Genomic DNA, 10,490 nt, shown 5'->3' with positions numbered 1-10,490 from the left:
GTTCCTAGAGTCTCTAAAAGTAGAATGGGAGGCAGATCCTTTAGCTATCAGGCTCCTCTCCTGTGGAACCAACTCCCAGTTTTGGTCCGTGAGGCAGACACCCCGTCTACTTTTAAGACTAATGTTAAAACTTTCCTTTTTGACAAAGCTTATAGTTAGAGTGGCTCATGTTACCCTGAGCTATCTCTATAGTTGTGCTGTGATAGGCCTAGGCTGCTGGAGGACATCAGGGTCTATTTTTCTCACTCTACTGATTTCTACTGTTCTTCAGTCTACTGTTCTCCAGTTTTGCATTGTATTACATTGAAATGACTGTCGTCATTTCAGCTTTTAACTTTTTGCTCTCTCTCTTTTTCTTCATAGTAGGTACACCTGGTCTGGCGTTCTGTTAACTGTGACATCATCCAGAGAAGACGGCTCACCCGCTACTACCATCTAATGTAGAACAGATTACTAGATCAATGTGCTTCTGTGCTTTTTTGTTTCTCTTGTTGTTTCTCTGCTCTGTCTTCTGTAACCCCAGTCGGTCGAGGCAGATGACCGTTCATACTGAGCCCGGTTCTGCCGGAGGTTTTCCTTCCCGTTAATGGGTGGTTTTTCTTCCCACTGTCGCTTCATGCTTGCTCAGTATGAGGGATTGCAGCAAAGCCATGTACAATGCAGATGACTCTCCCTGTGGCTCTACGGTTCCCCAGGAGTGACTGCTGCTTGTCGGGACTTTGATGCAATCAACTGGTTTCCTTATATAGGACATTTTTGACCAATCTGTATAATCTGACCCAATCTGTATAATATGATTGAACTTGACTTTGTAAAGTGCCTTGAGATGACATGTTTCATGATTTGGCGCTATATAAATAAAATTGAATTGAATTGAATTGAATTATATGCATATGGATTTGGAGTTTATTACACAGGGTATTGATCAGGGTACTAAATAGTAATTGCAAATTAGTTATTGCACATTAGTTATTACAGTTACAGTGCAGCATTGTATAATCTGATAGCAGCAGGAATGAATGACCTGCGGTATCGCTCCTTTTTACAGACAGGATGTCTAAGTCTTGCACTGAAGGAGCTGCTCAGCTCCTCTACAGTCTGGTGCAGGGGGTGGAAGGTGTTGTCCATGATGGATGTGAGCTTGGACAACACTCTCCTCTCAGCCACTTCCTCCACTGGGTCCAGAGGGCAGCCCAGGACAAAGTGGCCTTCCTCACCAGCTTATTCAGCCTCTTTCTGTCCCGCTCTGCACTGCCAGGAGCCCAGCAGACTACAGCGTAGAGAAGAGCTGAGGCCACCACAGAGTCATAGAAGGTCTTAAGCAGAGGCCGGCTCACTCCAAAGGACCTCAGACTCCTCAGGAGGTGGAGCCGGCTCTGGTCCTTCTTATACAGGGCGTCGGTGTTATGAGTCCAGTCCAGTTTATTGTTGACGTGAACACCCAGGTATTTGAAACTCTCCACAGTTTCTATGTCCTGCCCTTAGATGTTCACAGGTGAGTGAGGTGGGGGTCTTCTCCTGAAGTCGGCGCTGGTGCAGGTGGCTGGACCGGATTTTTCTAACGTCCAAGAGTTTGGCTTACCTGCTTGGGGTCCAGTCCGCCAGACTAGCCCGGCCCGTCAGGACACACCTTTATAACGTGACCCTCCTGACAACAACCAAAACACTTCATGTTGAAAGAAGTTGCACATAAGATGTAGTCAAATCCATCTATCTTCACATGAAATGCAAATTTAATTCTTCGTCACGTCTGTTTAACAACATAAACAACTTTCTCCTATGCGAGACAACATGTTTCAATAAAGGTGATTTACACCCTGACAGAACTTTCTAAATTGCTGACACCACCTTACCGTGCCTAAACTCTGTAAAACAGACCCAAAAGTACTGTACAATAGAACTCTCCACAGCAGAGCCATTAGTGTGTGGATTGACAAACTTGGAGGACAAAAACCTCAGTGGAGGACTCTATAGATGCCTCCAATAAAAATACAGACTGGTGACCTTCAGTGGAGGATACTCCATGGGGCTATCGCGTCAAACTCGTTTTTATCGGTCACCAGTCATGGGGTTCCAAATGAGTGTTCTTTTTGCAAATTGTCTGAGAGTGTGTTTTGTGTTTTTATGGATTGTGTACGACTGACTGTTTTTTTTTTCCTATTATTTAACAAGCATTTTTATCCTTTTTGGTGCAGTTTTTACCAATTCTGTTTTTATCAATGCTGTGCATTACAGTCGAGCCACTACTTTGAAATCCCGGATTTTTAATTATTTAATTGCCGAGGCAAAGATGGCTATTTATTTAACACGACGAGACAAAATGCAGGCTGGACTTCAACTCGATGAGGTGGCTCTGTGGAAGTGTAACCATAGACATCATAAACGTAGACGCGTCATTGGGCGGGTTCTGCCTATGCTGCGATGCGTCAGAGCGTCCGCCATCTTAAATGTGGCAAATCTGCAGTTACTCAGTCACTTAAACAGTATCAGAGGGACTTTAATCTCTGAATATACTTTGTATTCGTAGTACTTTTATTTTTGCAATATTACAAGTTTATTTTCGTATCCCTTTAGCTTCATTCTCCTGAATTTATTCTCGTAAGGAATAAAAATAATTAAAATAATCTAACCTGGCCCTATTACTCCAGGAGTGAAATAATTCTGCAAACTGTGACTCTTCTGGTTCCCTCTTAATTCTCATAATATGATGTTTTTCTCATAACATTACCACTTTTATGTTGATTTTTTTACTTTATTGTCCTAGGTCTTTTTTTCCTCATATTGTTAATTTTACCTCTTTAATACTCCCCCAAAAAGTCTGTTCCTAAAGTTTCACACGTGACACGGTTTTATGAAATAATGAAGACCACAATGTTTAGATTTACCAAATTGATCCTTATATTCATAACACATACACACACAAATATATATATATATATATATATATATATATATATATATATATATATATATATATATATATATATATATGTATGCACATCTATGTCTAAATACAATGGTCTGTATTGTATGCAAGCTAAAAACCTTGAAATAGAATGGTCTTGCACAGCTTTTTTCTAGTGTTGCCACTCTGCAGCTTTAGTATGTCCAGTTTTGCAACATGGTGCAGCCTTAGTTTATAGAAGGTATACAAGTAGTGAAATCAGCCAGAATACATTTCCATGCAACACAGGAATGAGGCATCTTCTCTGATCCACGTTCACAATAACAGAACTCAACTTTTTGACGTTGACGTGCGAACCTGCGCCCTATGACGCGTCTACTTATATGATGTCTGTGGTAACATCAAGGCCAGGTTGAGGTTGGAGTTTTGCTTCCACAGAGCCACCGGAGATTTGAAGGTTTTTTTTTTTACTACTGTGGGGGTTTAAGAGTGTTTTGTGCACCATCTCTGAACAGGAAGAATTACATTATTTAAATTTTAAATATTTATTGTTTCTTTTGTTGTTGTTTTTTACCTGATTTTGTAACAAGTTATTGTTAAATTATTGTGCAATAAAAATAAAAAAAATCTTACTATTATTATTATGTATTATGTATTATTATTATTATTATTATTATTATTATTATTATTATTATTATTATTATTATTATTATGTTATTGCTGTCAATGTATGTAACATGTCACTCTTGTAAATGTGACTGTAAGTCACATTTGTTGTTTTTGTATAAATAAAGTTTCAGGCTCATTTCTGTAGAAATCACGTGATTTACAAGAAGCGCAGCAGCGAGACATGCGCACTGGCCTCTGTAGTCAGATATTAGGGCGTTGTCCGTGTTTATGATCTTGCTGCAGAAAGATCTCTGGTGGCTTTTAAAGGAGGAGGAGCTGGATCAGATATCAGCGTGTTAGATGCAGATGTTGGGCAGGAAACCAGTGGAGCTGAGTTTAACGGCTACGATGACGTCATGGGGCGTGTTGATGTTTAGTGTTAGACACGCGGTTGTTTAATAGAGACGTTATAATACAATTGGATTCATGCGGATTTTAAAGTAACGCGACAAATAGAAGACAATGTTTTGCTAAAAGTTGGTTTATGGTGTGTGCGTGTGTTTATTTATATATATGTTTTTTTTTTTATTTTTTTTTTTTGAGACAAAGCTCCTCCTCTCAGCTCCACCTTTTTCTTCCGGGAAACCGTCTCAGCGAGTTCTCGGTTTCTCTCCACCAGAAATACTTATTCTGCTTAAATCAGAGCCAAAGTTCTCCTCTAACCCTAACGGAGACTTAACAGAGTTTAATGTTAAAGTTAAACTCTGTTCTCTGCTGTTCCTCAGAGGATTCTGTTAAACTCTGATTAAACTCGCTGACTTCCTTCATGAGGAAATGGCTGCTCCTCTGACTGCGCCCTTCCTCTGGACTCTGATGGTCTGCAGCTCCTTCATGCTAGTTTCTGCTGGTAAGTTTGATCTCTAAAATTAAAACGAAATAATGTTTTAATGTGAGTTTATATGATTCACAGTGAAATTGATTTTACAGTGACTTGGAGTTTCTTTACATCTCACAACCAGCGGTCTGTTTCTCTCCGTAACCTGCTGAATGTAGATAAACTTGTGGTGTTTTAACGCCATCTTAAAGGTTTCAGTCAAGTATTATGCATCCATTGTTCATAGATAAGCTGAATTTTCATAATATACAAACTCAGGAGTGCTCATAAGAATGCAATAAAAGACATAGAACCAGAAATGCAAAAAACATTTTTAGGCAGAATTATTTTTATCCGGTATTGATAAACACACATGAAACACAAATGAGCAGGTGGAAATATGATCCACATGGTCTACCTGATCATTGGGCAACTTTATTAATTTGTAAAAAAGCAGGTTAAGTATTTTTTATTATTATTTTTGACATTTCTTTCTGAACTTATTGTTAGTTAATAGGTTAACATTAATTTGACATAAAATGTCAGATGCAAATTAGCTCATGCAATACAGTGTTTCCTCTAGAAATTATGTGTATGTGTGTGTGTGTCTGTGGGGGGTGGGGGGGGGGGTGCATTATCTCACTTAGCTTTCCATTAATATGACAGAATACAGCTTTATATGAGCAGCCATCTTCTGTCTCTCTTAATCTTTCTCTCTTTATCCATCTTTCTGACTCTATCTTATTGTTTCTGTCTCTATCATGTATCTTTATACACGTTACATTCTGAAGCCTACCCGCCTTTCCTCCTTCTTACTTGCACGAAAATTGCATTACAATCTAGATCTGCCAGAGTTTATAATGTTTTTCTGCATAACTTTATTTAATTTCAATTTTATTACATTTAGAATCCGCTTGTGATCCATTAATGGTGTCTATCTAGCAATAAATATATGCTTTCCAAGAATAAAGCAGCCATTTGTTTCCAGTGATGGTCTTAGGAAGGTGGATTATTTTTTCCAACAGACAAGACATTTGGTGATTTGCTATCAAAGCAAATGGTATTTTAGCCTCTATAGTCATTTGAAAATGACCAATGAGCAGTTTACTTGTTGACAACATGATGTAATGAGCATTTACGCTTATAATGATTGAGTTTAAACACATGATCATCAGCCTCATATTAGGCAAATGTTCTCAGCATATTGAAGTGATCAGAGCACCACGTGCTCCTCCATCAGAACAGCTTCCACCAACATCTTTACGACCAGGAGACACACAGCCCTACTGACTCGTGATACTTTTTAATACAACCAGAATCAGAAATACTTTAATAATCCCAGACGGATATTATTTTATTTGTATTATTTTAACCATCCTCAGAAACTGGCCCCATTTACAAAAAGCATAAAATTTACCAAGGCTGGTAAAAATATGTAGTGACTCTGAGTGTTCTCTCACCTGGTAGCTGTGTGAGTTTACCTGGGTACAAACGCAGGTGACTGAGCTGAAATTAAATGAGCAAGGACAAGCTTAAGACTTTTTAAACTTCATAGTTGAGCGCACTTTTTGGCTATTTCATCCAACGTCCAACCTCTCAAATTTGGAGTGTCTTCAAACTTGTAATACAGCAAAACCAGGTTTCCATGGGGCTGTTTAGAGATATATACAGATTCAGAAAAACAGAATTTTGTGGAAACTAACAAAGAATTGAAGAAGATATGACAATTTGAATGTTGGCTCTCTGCAAAGATTAGTGAGAAAAAAGGCCTCAAAATTTCTTTAGAATAAGCCCCCAGCATCCATGCTTGTTATAGCTGATATGTCAATCTACAAGCACAATGAAATTATGGTTATATCAAAGAGGAAACAAAACTAAAAATGGACTGTTTTAAACTGGATGTTTTAAACTGAAAAAATTTAATCACGATTAATCGCATAATGTCAATAGTTAACTCGAGATTAATCGCAAATTAATTGCATATTTTATAATTTTATTTCTGAAAGTGTAATAGCCTGTTTGGGCATTTTGATATGCAATTTTGCAATATTTGACACTAATAAAAATAAAGTGATCTATTCTGGAATAAGACTGATGAACATGTGAGAAACAAGAGAATTCTTTTTTGTTTGGTTCTAAAAACCTCCATAGATCTATACAGCCAAGGTGCATCATAAGATTCAAAAGAGTTTCAGACATTTTGGATGGAGGTGCAGATTTGGGACTTGACCGGTCAGAACGGGCGATATCAAATCCTACTTGAAACTGCTGGCTAAGGATAAGCGTAAATACACTAAGACTGTTACTTACGCTGGCAGTGCAGACACCCGGTCACGCCGATCAGAGGTCACTAAAGTTGGTGTTGCTTCGGTGTGTGAGTTTGCTAAAGCAATGTCGGACTCCGTAATTTTCTCTGGTCCCCTGCCTGATTTGACCAGTGATGACATGTTTAGCCGCATGTCATCATTCAACCGCTGGTTGTCTAGGTGGTGTCCTGAAAACGACGTGGGCTACATTGATAACTGGAGAACTTTCTGGGGAAAACCTGGTCTGATCCGGAGAGACGGCATTTATCCCACTTTGGATGGTGCTGCTCTTCTTTCTAGAAATCTGGCTGGATTTATTAGTTCTCCTAAATGCTGACAACCCAGGGTCCAGACCAGGAAGCAGAGCCGTAGTTTAACACACCTCTCTGCAGCTTCTGTACTGTTACCCACCCATTATCCTATTGAGACGGTGTCTTTCCCACGGCCAAAACTTAACAGATCAAAAACTTATCTAAAAGGAACAAATCATAAAAATCAATACAAATTAAATGTGGTTTATAAAATATAAGGTCTCTCCCTCCGAAGACTTTGTTAGTTAATGAATTGATTTCCGATAATCCGGCTGATTTATTTTGTCTCACAGAAATCTGGCTACAAGAGGACTACTTTAGCATAGAGTAGTCGTGGGGGGGTCGTGGCCTAGTGGTTAGAGCAGCACGCTTGCAGTCAGAGAAGGATGCAAATACCCGGTTCAATCCCCAGTGCCTGCACTCTGGGTCCATGAGCAAGACCCTTAACCCCAGATTGCTTCCCGGGCGCCGCACATGGCAGCCCACTGCTCCCCAAGGTGATGGGTTAAAAGCAGAGAACAAATTTCGTTGTAATGTATATTTCAATGACAATAAAGATTACTATTACTTACTATTACTAGATGAGTCAACTTCCTCCAATTATTTAAATTTACACATTCACGTTACACGTTGGTGGGGGGGAGGGGGGCTTGGTGAAGATGACAAGTTTTGCGCGGACCGACTCGCGGAGCAGGGGGGGGTCGATGACAACATTTGCGCGCGGGGGGAGTGGGAGGGGGGGGCGTATCCATGTATTTTTTCCCTGCCATTCACTGTATGCACGCGCGAAAGCAATAACAATAAAACGTGTGTCAACGTCAAATAAACAGGCAAGCATATCGAGTTAGGTTTTTTTTTTTTTTTTTTTTGGAATGTTGGTGAGGCAGTAGCGTGAGTTTGGCGAGGCGGCCGCCTCGCCAAGATAGCGCTGCGGGAAACCCTGCATTCCCAGATCTATGGGAAAAGGAGGAAGAGTAAACCATATTCCAGTCTGATTTATTAATTAGTCCTAGGCCAATTAATAACTACAGTTGTTTTGAATATTTCACCCTCAGTTTCCCTCATCCAAACTGCAAAGCAATAAAACCTCTTCTGTTTGTTGTTTTGTATCGTCCACCAGGCCCTTACACTCAGTTTTTGGATCAGTTGTCAGACTTCTTATCTGATTTGATTTTAAACACTGACCTCACAGCCCTGTCCTATCTGACCATTTTTTAATAACCTTTGAGTTGATTTTAACTGAGTTTTCCACCCCATTATTGTAGATCTTTATCAAATAATGCTGGATTAAAACTTTAACGAGTCTGATACCCTTTTAATTTCCTCAGTATCAAAGAAATGCCCAGCAGATGGCAACAATGTTGTTTCTTCCCCTTCCCCTCAAATTGATGCCTTTGTTGACGGTGTCACTTCCTCGTTGCTTTTTGCATTAGACAATTTAGCTCCCTTGGAAAGAATGTGATTATTCACAGGAATTTGGCTCCATGGTTGAATTTAGAGTTGCGTTCTTTGAAGCATAACATTAGGAAATCGGAGAGAAAACGGAGCTCTACACACCAAGAGGAATCCTACCTCATCTGGAAAAACAGTCTACTGTTGCATAAAAAGACCCTTCGCACAGTTAGAGCAGCATATCTTTTCATCAATAAAAGAGAATATAAATAATCCTAGGTTTCTCTTTAGTACAGTTGCCAATCTTACACAAAGTCAGAGGTCTGTTGATCCATCCATTCCTTGAGTTCTAAGCAGTTATGACTTTGTTGGATTTTGCATGTTTAGTGCTTCATTGAGTTGTGTTTACAGTTCCACAAAGAGTGCTGTGCAGTGAATTGTGCCTACAGTTGTGCAAAGTGTTACAAAATTGCTAATTGAGTGCAAAGCAGTGTTTGTTCTTTTAGTTTTGTGAACTCAGTGAGTGGATTTGCGATAAGTATTAATAGTTTTAGAAATTGTGCTATAAGAATCAAGGGTTGTGTTTAAGCATTCAGAAAAAACTGTAACTTAGCATAGAGTGATGCATAGACAACAAATACCAGAGTAGGTTTCAGAACCTTTTCTTTTTTATTATTTTAAATAATTTATTACACACTCAAAGTTAGGACTGTGCAAAAACACTACCATCTGTAAGGACACTTAGGTAAAGTATAACTAATAAACTGGATTTTGATGATTATTTGCACATCCATTTTGAATACTCAATGCAGATAATCATTACAAAATATTTTATTTATATTAGTATCCTCCATCCATTCTCAAGCTAATAATATAGCACATAATTCTGCTGCATATATACTGAGATAATTAGATGTCCTTTTTGAAATAATCTTTGTCAGGAATCACACCTGCTATACTAGTTGCTTCACTCTTTGACTTTTTATTTTCATGTATCTATGTCTACATGTGTTGTCTTTTACTTTCCTGTATCTGTTTATTCACTTGTGTGTAAATGCACCCCAGTAATCAAAAAGAATTGTTATGAGAAATTTTACCCACTGCTAGATTTTCACAGGGGAACTGAATTTCGCACAACACCGGCATTTTAGCCATTAAATATCGAAGGTGCCTAAAAGAAAATGATGTCAACATAGGAAAAAATATTTGAACTGTGTAGTTAAAAGAAAAAACGTGTCCTACCATTCATCTCCCGACGTGCAATCTCCACTCCTTGTCCGACTCTCTGTTGTTCGTCTGCTGCCTTCTCTTCATCTGAAACGTCTGGGTCGAACATGTGAGGCTCCAGACACAAATATTCTTCCACCGATACATCAGAATGGTCTCCTGGGAGGAATCGCTCGGTTGAAGTCGAAATTTTGCTTTCAGATTTCTCGTTTTGGCTATCGCATGTAGTGCAGTAATCCGCCATGTTGTAAATGAACGCTCACGACCTGACGTCACGACTTCCGGGTTGGAGGGCGCTTGAAAAGTGATCAGAATCTTTTCCGATTTTGTCTTAAATGTGAAAAAGAAAATAAAAAAATTCAGTGGTATATTTATTTGCTCATATTTTGCTATATATATACGTAAGGTTAAGTCAAACTGATGTACACTTCATAACCGGTTTAATTCGCTTTTTTTTCTAATTCTATGATTAATGGGAAGTAAGCCTAAGGGTGACGCTAGAGGGCGCCCCCAACACATTTGTCGCCCTAGGCCCTATGACTGTGGGTCGGATTCGAACCAGGGTCATCCGCGTCGAGGACTAAAGGCCTCCATACATTGGTCGCGCTACCCGCTACGCCACGAGCGCGCCCATGAATTACAAACCTATATCTAATCTTCTTTTCCTATCTAAAAGTTTTGAGAAAGTATTTGCTAATCAAGTATGTGGACATTTACAAAGTGATGACCTATTTGAAGATTTTCAGTCAGGCTTCAGAGCTCATCATAGCACTGAAACAGCTCTGGTGAAGGTCACTAATGATATTCTCATGTCCTTAGATTATGAACTTGTGCCCAAGGGGAAAGCATTAGCCTGGTTTAAATCT

The 10,490-nt window shown here is 39.1% G+C and overlaps 1 protein-coding gene across 2 annotated transcripts in view; it reads left to right on the top strand.

Annotated features, from left to right (window-relative positions):
- The first annotated feature begins 3,798 nt into the window (after positions 1 to 3,798).
- The window catches only part of LOC118561345 (matrix remodeling-associated protein 8-like), a 30,510-nt gene continuing 23,818 nt past the window's right edge, over positions 3,799 to 10,490 (top strand). For both annotated transcript variants that reach the window (XM_036133399.1, XM_036133398.1), the window contains exon 1: positions 3,799 to 4,421. In XM_036133399.1, coding sequence (XP_035989292.1) covers positions 4,349 to 4,421 — 73 coding nt within the window. In that variant the 5' untranslated portion in view covers positions 3,799 to 4,348. The remainder of the gene's footprint in view (positions 4,422 to 10,490) is intronic.

Source organism: Fundulus heteroclitus, unplaced genomic scaffold (genome assembly GCF_011125445.2).
Source record: "Fundulus heteroclitus isolate FHET01 unplaced genomic scaffold, MU-UCD_Fhet_4.1 scaffold_62, whole genome shotgun sequence".
NCBI lineage: Eukaryota > Metazoa > Chordata > Actinopteri > Cyprinodontiformes > Fundulidae > Fundulus > Fundulus heteroclitus.
This window is presented reverse-complemented; position numbering and strand designations above follow the sequence as displayed.